We start from the raw sequence: 12555 nt of genomic DNA, 5'->3' as shown, positions 1-12555 counted from the left end.
AGCAGTAGATTGCAGAGAAGCTTTGGAGAAGGAGTAAGACAGGGGCTGAAAAATCATGGTCCAATGCTGCTGGTAGAGTAGTCAAAGAAAGAGATCAGGCAAAGTGCAAACTCTTGTTATGGCCAACCAACCGCCCCCCCCCCCCCCCCCCCCCCCCCCGCCATCAGTTCTTCCCTTACGAAGTTCATTTTCCAAATGGCACCTGCGAAGGATGACTCTCAATACAGAAGGGGTTGCAAAATGACTTAGTTCTGAGACATGCACACTCATCAAAAGTACAGTCTCTCGCCGTGCCAGTCCTCACTTGACGTTCTCCAGATTATCAGCAGCATCAAATGAAAGAAAGCAAGTCTACCCTCATGCAAAATATGTACAAGTCCTTTATTCTCCCACCATTCCAAGAGCTAGGAGCAGAAGTAGGCCATTTAGCCTCTCAAACCTGCTCTGCCATTTGGTAAGTTCATGGCTGTTTCTGGCCTCAACTCCTTTCTTGTCTGCACCCCCCCCCCCCCCCCCCCCCAACCAAGTCCTTTGGATCCCTTGTTAATCAACAATTTATCAAATGACCCACTTCCATTGTTCTCTAAGGTAAAGTATTCCAAAGATTAGCAACCCTCAGAGTAGAAATCCCTCAGCCTGAAGTTTGCGCCCATTGGGCTCACGCAATAGGCAGGCCCAGAAGCAGGCACAGAACATGCTTCAGGCCACAATCGGCACCGGAATGTGATTTTATGCTGGCTGGCCAATCAACAGGTGGCCAGGGTGGAATGTGTGCTGGAAAAAAATCGGTGCTGCTGGGGAAGCTGGGTGCTTTGAAAAGGGTGGATGTGGGCTAGCGTTTCTAATGGGCTCCTTCAAGGGGACAGCTGCTGTGGAACTATTTTGGAGCAGCAGACATGTACAAAATAAATCCCAATGGAAAATTGCTGCAAACAGTGTCTAGCCAGCACATTCAAACATAAACCTCTGTCCTCAGTCACTTTAAAGTTTAATTTCAGCTTTGACATTTCAGCTCATCCCGGATCAAGGTTGCAGCTAAAACATAAAGGCTACCATGCCAATAGACCCACCCACCAACTGTAAAAATAGATGAACCATGTAAACTTGCTTTCAGTTGATTTGGAGAATCCACAGAAATCTAGATAAGCCCAGAAAAAGGTTTTTCAAGAAGTTGAAGTAGAATGATAGTTAATCCTATTGACATGCAAGCAAACTTTCTGGGAAGTGCCAGGAAAACAAGGTTGATTCTTCTCAGTCCAAATTGGTATGTAATAACTGTTCTGGAGGTTTATGAAATGGGAGATATATTTACAACCATCTTACACAAAGGGGAAAAATGTGTAGAAATGAAATATTGAAATGAAATATGTTAAAGTGGACTTTCAGGACTCCTAAATCCAGACAAGTGAAGATTTGTTCTTTGTTTTATTTATGATGTGGAGGTGTGTGATATTATTTTATTTAAGTTTTATCACATGCACTGTATTATTCTTATATCATGTAACTTTTATCAACAGGATTATTCAGTGGCAGGTTAATGGAAGCCCTGTGGCCCTAACTAATGATACAAAAGTACAATATGGAAATCTTGTGTTGTTGATGGCAGACCTGCCCATGGAAGGAAATTATAGTTGTCACGACAGTACTGGAGGATTGCTGCACTTGATTAAACTAAAACTTGGACGTAAGTCAAATTTATGATGTGGTTGAATTTCTTTTCTCCTTGTGTAAAGTATCTGAAACCTGGAAAGTTCAGTCTAGTTACATAGAGAACAATATAATTAATTGATAACATTGTTTTTCTTTATTGAGATGTACTGAGTTTTAAATTACGTCCTTCCAAGGTATTTACACATGGCAGCAACATTCATAAATATTTCAGATTATGCTGGAACCATTTTATTGTTTTCCTTTTTTGGAACAAGGGAAAATTTTCAGACAGAGTTCAACTTATCTGGCTTGCACCATCCTCGAGCAATTTTAAACTGCCCAAATTCACAATTTGATATAATTCTAAACCATGCAGGGTAGAATAAACCATCTTGACAACCTGTATTACTTCAATATTGAATTTTTACAATAAATCATAGACAATGTTTCCCTTTAATAGCCTTCAGCTCCGAGTGTAATTCCCCAGTGACCAAGTTTCTGTTTGGAAGCATTCTCTTAAAACTCATAGGCCGGAATTTTATGGCCATTCACACTGGCGGGATTTTCCCATCCCACTGCAGTGAACAGAGATTTGGCTGGGTATCGAATTTTCCGACCTTGCTGCAGCAGGAGCGTGGTATGAATAGCTAGTAAGATGGCACCCATAGTTCCTTTTAGTTGTAAAGGGTCTTTTGATCTTTGCAATTAGAATTTTAAAGCCGATTGTAATTTAGGATTATCATGGGAAATGCTTCAACATTTTGAGTAAAGTTGGAAGCTGCTATCAAAGGTGGGAGGGATTGAATGAGGTTTTATGGAATGATCATAGATTGGCTCTATCAGAAGCGAATGGTCGTTGTACCTGGAGCTAATTGGTGGCATTAATGAGTGTCTTTAACACTGATCTATAGTGAGATCATTATGGTTTATATTGCATATAAATAGCTCAATAGCCAAAAAAATGAAGGTATTTTGACTTTGATAAAGATGCAGATGAGAAAAAGATGAGCAATTCAGGAACCTCTGGACTTGAGGAATTGTAAAGTGGCAGGTCTTTAATGTGGAAAGATTCTGCATAACTTTGAACACTAGCAAGGCTGCTTACAGATGCCTATCATGTTTATGGTACTGTGAACATCAACATTTTGCAAGTTCCATCTAATGCTAGTTTCTATTATCTTGTCATATTTCCAATTCAGCAAAGTAGTTTTAAACTTTCAGTTCAGTACTTTGAATTAAGTAAATCGGGTTTGAAGCACCCAGCAGCCGCCTTACTTCTCTAATGTTTTGTAACTCAAATTATAGTTACTAAACATAAAGCAGTATGAGAGGTCACACGACACCAGGTTATACTCCGACTGGTGACCTCTCATCTTGTCCACCCCAGTCCAGCACTGGCATCTCCACATTAAAGCAGTATAGCAGAGAACATCAATGCTTGCAAGTACTCATGCATGTGTCAACCTTATATGTTGGCACCCAGAGGGGCATAGTCAAGCTTTGTAATGTGCTCAGGGTATTAGGACATATCACACAAAGACTCCTCACATGGTGGACTACTTGGCTATCTAATCAGTGTTGTGGAGAACTGGCACGTTTCCAACAGAAACATCAGTGGCCATCTTTGCAATCCTTCATGTGTCTGATTACAAAACAGCAGGAACAGCGTCTTCACTCCAGGTCACCTAAGTCAGAATGTAAGAAATAGGAGCAGGAGTACATCATTCAGCCCATTGAACCAACTCCACTATTCAGTATGGCCATGGCTGATCTTTGGCCTCAACTCCACTTTCTAGCCCCCCCACTTGATCCCCTGAGAGACCAAAAACTTGCTATCTTAAATATATTAAATGATGGAGAATACACAACCTGCTGGGGTAAAGATTTCTAAAAGATTCACATCCCCTCGAGTGCAAAAGCTTCTCCTTCTCTCCATCCTCCAGCCCTTTATTGAAAAACTGTGTCCCACGTTCCAGATTCCTCAGCCAGGTAAAATGACCCTGTCAAGACTGTTGGCATCTTTAATTAAATAATTTTTAAGCTATGTTCTGTCAAGTATTTCAAACTTGTTGTACATGGGATTTATACTTGCACTCAACAGACTTTTTATTTTAACTAATTCTGGCAGGTTTGTGCTTATTATTACAATTTAGACCACCACATGCTGAATTCTTAGGGAATAGGAGTTTAACTATTTTCCCAGGATTTTGAAAACAGTCACGGTGGTTTTATTTCTGTTTCATTAATAGATCCTCCAAGTAAGCCATTGGTGCACTGCAAGGCTTCAAATTTTTATAGAATTTCCTGCTCATGGAGGAAGAATCAAGAGGCAGCCTTTCCCACCCGGTACATTGCAACCTATAGGTAGGATTTCTTCAGGCATTTGCCCATTGTGTAATTGTCGGTTCATATGTACCCATTTAAATCATTGCAGGATAACATTTCTGGTATCCCTACCCAACTTCTCTATCATGCGAGAATCAGCAGTTCAAGGAGTACAACACCCATCACCATTTTCTCAGGGCAAATAAGAGCAATAAAAAGAAGTTTTGGTTATGCCACCACTTAGTAAGAAAAAAAAAACAAAGCTGGGAGTGAAATTGATCTGTGCCATATCAGAATTCCAGGAGAAAATAAACGTTTGGGGAACCATTTTCTGGACATGGTCTCTCCAGATGTGTGTTGGCTGCTAAATTCCCTCTTAAGATTTATCTGCCAGCTAGCTCCACATCATGGTGCTGGACTGGTGACTTGTGTCAAGATTGATGGAGCACAGGGTTTACTTTCTAGTACGTCCTAACATAAGAACATAAGAAATAGGAGTAGGCCATCTAGCCCCTCGAGCCTGCCCTGCCATTCAATAAGATCATGGCTGATCTGAAGTGGATCAGTTCCACTTACCCGCCTGATCCCTATAACCCCTAATTTCCTTACCGATCAGGAATCCATCTATCCGTGATTTAAACATATTCAACGAGGTAGCCTCCACCACTTCAGTGGGCAGAGAATTCCAGAGATTCACCACCCTCTGAGAGAAGAAGTTCCTCCTCAACTCTGTCCTAAACTGACCCCCCTTTATTTTGAGGCTGTGCCCTCTAGTTCTAGTTTCCTTTCTAAGTGGAAAGAATCTCTCCATCTCTACCCTATCCAGCCCCATCATTATCTTATAGGTCTCTATAAGATCCCCCCTCAGCCTTCTAAATTCCAACGAATACAAACCCAATCTGCTCAGTCTCTCCTCATAATCAACACCCCTCATCTCTGGTATCAACCTGGTGAACCTTCTCTGCACTCCCTCCAAGGCCAATATATCCTTCCGCAAATAAGGGGACCAATACTGCACACAGTATTCCAGCTGCGGCCTCACCAATGCCCTATACAGATGTAGCAAGACATCTCTGCTTTTATATTCTATTCCCCTTGCGATATAGGCCAACATCCCATTTGCCTTCTTGATCACCTGTTGCACCTGCAGACTGGGTTTTTGCGTCTCATGCACAAGGACCCCCAGGTCCCTCTGCACAGCAGCATGTTGTAATTTCTTTCCATTTAGATAATCCAATTTGCTATTATTTCTTCCAAAGTGAATAACCTCGCATTTGTTAACGTTATGTTCCATCTGCCAGATCCTCGCCCACTCACTCAGCCTGTCCAAATCTCTCTGCAGACCTTCTACACCCTCCACACGATTCACTTTTCCACTTATCTTTGTGTCGTCTGCAAACTTTGTTACCCTACACTCAGTCCCCTGCTCCAGATCGTCTATATAAATGGTCCTGGGCCTCTATTTGTGCTTAATGTCAACTTCCCGCATAAGACTAATTTCCCAACTGGTGTATATTTGAAATTTGTTCTAATATGAAGATTATATAAAAGGTTTGCTATTATTGGAACTAAGGTTGTATTGTCTTGTATCGGATGACTAACCAAATATTGCCGGTTTATATATTTCCTCTTATTGTTTGTGGAGTTCATTACTAAGACACTGGTGTGCATCTTGTTAATGGTACTTCATAGTTATGTATTTGCAGAAGATAAATGTTTGTGCAGCCTGGTTAGTCCAAGCAGCGAGACAGATCAGTATTAACAGGAGTATAACCCAATCCAGACATGCTGTTAATGTCACAAATTGGGGCAATTGGAAAGGTTAGTGGGTTTTTGGTCAAGTGGATTATACACTTCTATGTTTCTGCAGCTTGGACTGAATGCTAAATAAATCATAATGTGTATACTTTGTGAAGTTAATGCAGGAACATGAGTCACAAGGTAATTAGAGGGGTTGTAAAGTGTTCCGTTAATGTTGTTTTAGGATATCTAAATAGAATTGCTGCCTTCTGACTCATTCTGGCAAGTTCCTAGATTTAGTTTCCACCTATCCATTTGAAACTGTTTTTACTTCAGATTTTTTGCTGTAAATTTTGTTCATGGACATAAGGGGTGGTAATGGACAAGTTAACATTTTTTCCTCCTAGGTGCTTGTTGCTCAGATCTACTACTCTCAGGTCAGATATGCAACTGACTTGCGCTCTCTTAATTTGTGGTCAATTAATTTTAATTGCTGAACAATTTGATTTTTTTTTTTCTCCATCAATTCTTCAGAACATTTTAGTTAGAGACCAAATTTGTCTGCCTGTGATCAGTATGTTTTATACGTAAGGGGTGTGTATTTCCTTACTCTTGAAGTGTATCCTAATTAAATAATTCAATCAATCAGCTTTTGTGAGCTTAAATATATAGGTTATTTATTCTCCCACACTTGCACTAATTTAAACACAATTACCGGAATTCTACCCCACACACCATGGAATCTGAGCGGGTGAGGGGCGGACAATGGGAAGATCAAAGAACAATACAGCACAGGAACAGGCCCTTCGGCGCTCCAAGCCTGCGCTGCTCATGTGCCCAACTAGACCATTCTTTTGTATCCCTCTATTCCCAGTCTGTTCATGTGGCTATCTAGATAAGTCTTAAACGATCCCAGCGTGTCCGTCTCAATCACCTTGCTTGGCAGTGCATTCCAGGCCCCCACCACCCTCTGTATAAAATACGTCCCCCTGACATCTGTGTTGAACCTTGCCTCCCTCACCTTGAACCATTGATCTTGGGTGGGATTTTCTGGTCTCGGGTCGAGCGAAGATGTAAAATCCCACCTAATATCGCGCACACACACACACACATGCGTGTGCACACAGGTTAAATCCAGATGAATGTTACAGACTACAATTATCCCAGTTTCTGATTTATACTCCCACAAGGCAGGCCTGTAGTTTGTTGGATGGTTTTGATTCATTGAAGCTGAAGTGAGAGACTTGAAAAGCAAAGGATTCTTGTCAGGTTGAGATTTCTTATAGTTGAATTTCTCAGAGGTTGGTTCTCAGGTGAACTTTGACTGGAATAGTTGGCCCAATATTCGGGCCAGTTTTGTGTGGAGGGTCCATGTCCTCTCTCAGTTGGGTGATATTAGTAAAAGTCATTTTCCACTGTGAGGAGTGATGCTATCATCCCATCAACCTGGGATGGATCCTTTTGAACCCAGGTCTAAGAGGTTAAAGACCTCTAGCTAACCTACTGAACCATTCTTTGTTTGGCTGGGTAATTTCAAATTCTGTTCTTAATATTAATGGACCAAATCTTCTGGTCTCTGGATTGTTGGAAGCTGGATGTAGGACCCAAGATATGCGTTAGGACTCTGCAGAAATTTGATGTATCTCCTCAAGCAACAAGGGTAATCGAGTTGATCCCTGACAGGCGAAGAAAGGCTTAACTTTGATTTTTCCTTTCTCCCAATGAAAATCTCTCAAGATGGTCAAATTGACTATCTATTGAAAGTGAAGCTGGGGGCAGCAATGTGGCACCGTGGTTAGCACTGTTGCCTCACAACGCCAGGGACCTGGGTTCGATTCCCACCCTGGTCACTCTCTGTCCACTGTGTGGAGTTTGTACGTTCTCCCTCTGTTTGCGTGGGTTTCCTCCGGGTGCTCCGGTTTCCTCCCACAGTCCAAAGATGTGCAGGTTAGGTGCATTGGCCATGCTAAATTCTTCCTCAGTGTACCCGAACAGGTGCCGGAGTGTGGCAACTAGGGGATTTTCACAGTAACTTCATTGCAGTGTTAGTGTAAGCATACTTGTGACTAATAAATAAACTTTGCTTTACGCACATGAATCCTGATTGCTTGGGTAAGATACTGGAATGATAATGGGTACCAATGAAGCTACATCAGAAAGGAAGGCACCAAGAAATGTTGAGAGGAGAAAAATTGGAATTTAGAAATATGAAAAACAGAGGAATATCAACCATCATTTTTGTTTTATACTGTCAGTGTGTAATCATCTGAACAAATGCTGCCCTTCAACATGTCACCCACCAGCCCCACAATTTCCTTGGAGAGACAAGAGGTTAACAAATAATAGCGTTAAAAATACTTGAATGGAATTCCTCTCTTATCCTGAAAGTGATAAATTAAAAATTCCTGTTGCTTTTTTTTTGGTTTGCCCCATTTTCAGTCCATGCCAGAAGCTTGTCCTTTAATGTATTCTTGTCTTTTAAATTGATGTTGACGTGGTACCTAAGTTTTGATGAAATCCTAATACGTCAAATCTGCAGAAGGAAAATAATAACGTGAGCAATAACAGAAGTAATAATGGAGATGGCAGTAAGGAGCTAGGGATGAGCACGTTGTTGAAATGTGTAAAAAAAAAACTTAAAGAATATAAGGAATTAATTAGGGAAATTAACATAGAAAATTAATTCAGAATAACAGGAAATTTTGAAAGGACTAGTACTGATGACCAAAGTGGAGGTCGGATGTGTTTTATTTCTTGAACAGCACATGAACCAGAGGAATTCCGAAGGAGCGCTTCAAGGCTGAGCTGAAAGCCAACATGAAGAAATGCAACATTGACATCCATTGCCCTGGACCAATGTTGGAAGGATCCTAGCATTTTGAGACCCAATGGCAACAAAAATGAGAGCAGCGAAAAGAATACACTGTGACCCAAATTGATTATATATGATCAAGCATCCTACCTGACAACAAATGTCCCACAAAGCCTGCAAGTCCCAAGTCATACTCATCAGCCGTCTTCGGACTGTTGGAAGACAATCATCCTCGCTAGTGAGGGATAATTGATAATAGTTTTCATAAGTCATCCTGCCAAAAGAAATTTAAGGAATTTTTTTCCCTCCATACTTAATCGAGCAAAAGCTTCAAAGACTTTAGTTTTAATTAGGTTTTATGGGACGTTCCTTAATATGGACATCACTTGGGAAGAAATGTTGACACTTCAACGGCAGACGTAAGACCACTATTTTATCTTATTTAGATATTCTGCTGCTCCAGAAATCGTGAATGTTTAATTTGAAAATCCTGTCAAGTTGTGTGGCCTAATGTTGACCAGAGAGGCATACTCCAAACTACTAAGTAACCATATTCCACTGGGAAACAGTGTGGTCGAGAAAGATGAAAACCAAAGATTTGGAAACAAAACACACTTTTTCCACAATAAAATCAATAGATAGATCAGAGAAGAGAGACGAATATAAGAAAGTTAATAAATTTAAGCTGATGTGCCTGAATGATCCCAGGGATAAGGAATTGCAGTTGCATGGATAGACTGAAGAATCTGTGGTTGTCCCTTTCATGCTGTACAATGCTAAAATAAAGAACTAGATTAAAGATGTGGAGAACGTGAAACAGCATCTGAAAAAACCAGACATACATTGCAAGCAAATGATTTAAGGAAATAATAAGGCCAGTACAGGATCCCGAGAACAGCATGATGTCTGATGGGAAATAGATATCAATAGCAGTGACAACATCATTTAAGATATGTGAGGAAACAACTGGAAATCCTCTCCGTAAAAGAGATGAAGTTTGCATGGAAGTGTATGGAAACATTGAGGATGTTTGTCATTTTGAATGTCCAATGATCAGAGGGAATGAAAAGCAATTGCAGAATCATACAGTGAGGCTATTTGGATCAATCTGCATAAACTGGTGCGCAGAAAGAAACAGGAAATAAGGGTAGGAGTAAGCCACCCAGTGCCTTGAGCCTGCTCCACCATTCCACTAGATTATGGCTGATCTTCTACCTCAACGCCATCTTCATGCACTATCCTCACCCCTTGTTGTTTTTAATATCTATAAATCAATCACTCTCTTTAGTATACTTAATGACTGAATCTACACAGCCCTCTAGGTGTAGAAAATCACAAAGACTTACCATCTTTTGAATGAAGAAAATCCTCCTCCCCTCAGTCCTAAATGGTCTGTTCAAGATCTCCCAACCGGTGAAAACATCCTTCTTAAATAAACCCTGTAAAAAAAAAAATAGTTTACTTATGCGATCACTTCTCATTCTTCTAAATTCAGGAGATTATAGGCCCAGTCTCCTCAATCTCTCCTCATAGGAGAATCCTACCATTCCAGGGTCAGTCTGGTGAGCCTTTGTTGCACTACTTCAATGGCAATCATATCCTTTCTTTGGTGAAAACTACACAGTGCTTCAGGTGCAGTCTCGCCAAGGCTCTATGCAATTGCAGCAAGACTTCTTTGCTGCTGTCCTCATCCTCTCGCAATAAAGGCCAAAATACCATTTGCCATCTTAATTGTATGCTGTGCCTGCATGTTAGCTTTCAGTGACTTATGACCAAGGTCATCTGGGTCCCTATGGACATTGCACCTCCCCATATCTCATGCTTGAAGAAATGCTCTACACTTCTGTTTTTCCTACCAAAATAAATAATTTCATATTTTCCAAATTATATTCCATCTGTTATGTTCCTGCCCATTCACTTAACCTGTCTTAAATCCCCGTGAAACTTCTTAACATCCTTCTCTCAATTCACGTAACCCACCTAGTTTTATGTCAGCTGCAAACTTGGAAACATTACATTTGATCCTCACATCCAAATCTTTGATACAGATTGTGAATATCTGGGGTCCAGCAATGAACCTTATGGCACCTCATTAGTTACAGCCTGCCAACCTGAGAATGATCTGTTTATTCCTAATCTCTGTTTTCTGTCTGTTTGCCAATCCTTAATGGCAGTATTTTTGATTTTCAAGTTTGCTGACGACACCACTGTAGTGGGTGGATCTCAAACAATGATGAGACAGAGTCCAGGAAAGAGATAGAGAATCTGGTGAACTGGTGCGGCAACAATAATCTCTCTCTCAATGTCAACAAAATGAAGGAGATTGTCATCGACTTCAGGAAGCCGAAAGGAGAACATGCCCCTGTCTACATCAACGGGGACAAAGTAGAAATGGTCGATGGCTTCATATTTTTAGGTGTCCAGATCACCAACAATCTGCCCTGGCCCCCATGCCGACACTATAGTTACGAAAGCCCACCAATGCCTCTACTTTCTCAGAAGACTAAGAAAATTTGGTACATCAGCTACGACTTGCACCAACTTTTACAGATGCATCATAGAAAGCATTCTTTCTGGTTGTATCACAGCTTGGTATGGCTCCTGCTCTGCCAAAGACCGCAAGAAACTACAAAAGACCATGAGTATAGCCCAATCTACCATGCAAACCAGCCTCCCATCCATTGACTCTGTCTACACTTCCCGCTGCCTAGGCAAAACAGTCAGCATAATTAAGGACCTACGCACCCCAGACATTCTTTCTTCCACCTTCTTCATCGGCAAAAAGATACAAAAGTCTGAGGACATAAACCAATCGACACAAGAACAACTTCTTCCCTGCTGCCATCAGACTTTTGAATGGACCTACCTTGCATTAAGTTGATCTTTCTCTACACCCTAGCTTTGACTGTAGAGTCATAGAGGTTTACAGCATGGAAACAGGTCCTTCGGCCCAACTTGTCCATGCCGCCCTTTTTTTAAAACCCCTAAGCTAATCCCAATTGCCTGCATTTGGCCCATATCCCTCTATACCCATCATACCCATGTAACTATCTAAATACTTTTTAAAAGATAAAATTGTACCCGCCTCTACTACTACCTCTGGCAGCTTGTTCCAGATACTCACCACCCTCTGTGAGAAAAAATTGCCCCTCTGGACACTTTTGTATCTCTCCCCTCTCACCTTAAACCTATGCCCTCTAACTTTAGACTCCCCTACCTTTGGGAAAAGATATTGACTATCTACCTTGTCTAGACCTCTATAAGGTTGCCCCTCAGCCTCCTACGCTCCAGAGAAAAAAGTCCCAGTCTATTCAGCCTCTCCTTATAACTCAATCCATCAAGTCCTGGTAGCATCCTAGTAAATCTTTTCTGCACTCTTTCTAGTTTAATAATATCATAGAAATCATATCATAGAAACCCTACAGTGCAGAAGGAGGCCATTCAGCCCATCGAGTCTGCACCGACCACAATCCCACCCAGGCCCTACTCCCACATATTTTACCCGCTAATCCCTCTAACCTACGCATCCCAGGACTCTAAGGGGCAATTTTTTAACCTGGCCAATCAACCTAACCCGCACATCTTTGGACTGTGGGAGGAAACCGGAGCACCCGGAGGAAACCCACGCAGACACGAGGAGAATGTGCAAACTCCACACAGACAGTGACCCGAGCCGGGAATCGAACCCGGGACCCTGGAGCTGTGAAGCAGCAGTGCTAACCACTGTGCTACCGTGCCGCCCCTCATATCCTTTCTATAATAGAGTGACCAGAATTGCGCACAGCATTCCAAGTGTGGCCTTACCAATGTCTTGTATAACTTTAACAAGATGTCCCAACTCTTTTATTCAATGTTCTGACCGATGAAACCAAGCATGTCGAATGCCTTCTTCACCACTCTGTCCACCTGTGACTCCACTTTCAAGGAGCTATGAACATGTACCCCTAGATCTCTTTGTTCTGTAACTCTCCCCAGTGCCCTACCATTAACTGAGTAAGTCCTGCCCAGTTCAATCTACCAAAATGCAT

General features: G+C 41.5%; 1 protein-coding gene across 1 annotated transcript in view; it reads left to right on the top strand.

The window, feature by feature from the left end:
• Nucleotides 1-12555, top strand: part of LOC144498791 (interleukin-11 receptor subunit alpha-like) — a 91219-nt gene that overhangs the window by 30979 nt on the left and 47685 nt on the right. The window contains exons 4-5 of the mRNA XM_078220469.1: nucleotides 1518-1684; nucleotides 3900-4014. Of these exons, the coding sequence (XP_078076595.1) occupies nucleotides 1518-1684; nucleotides 3900-4014 (282 nt within the window). The remainder of the gene's footprint in view (nucleotides 1-1517; nucleotides 1685-3899; nucleotides 4015-12555) is intronic.

The sequence above is a fragment of the Mustelus asterias genome, chromosome 1 (assembly GCF_964213995.1).
Source record: "Mustelus asterias chromosome 1, sMusAst1.hap1.1, whole genome shotgun sequence".
In the NCBI taxonomy this organism is placed as follows: Eukaryota; Metazoa; Chordata; class Chondrichthyes; order Carcharhiniformes; family Triakidae; genus Mustelus; species Mustelus asterias.
Note: the sequence above shows the minus strand (reverse complement) of the source record. Positions and strands in the feature narration are given on the sequence as shown.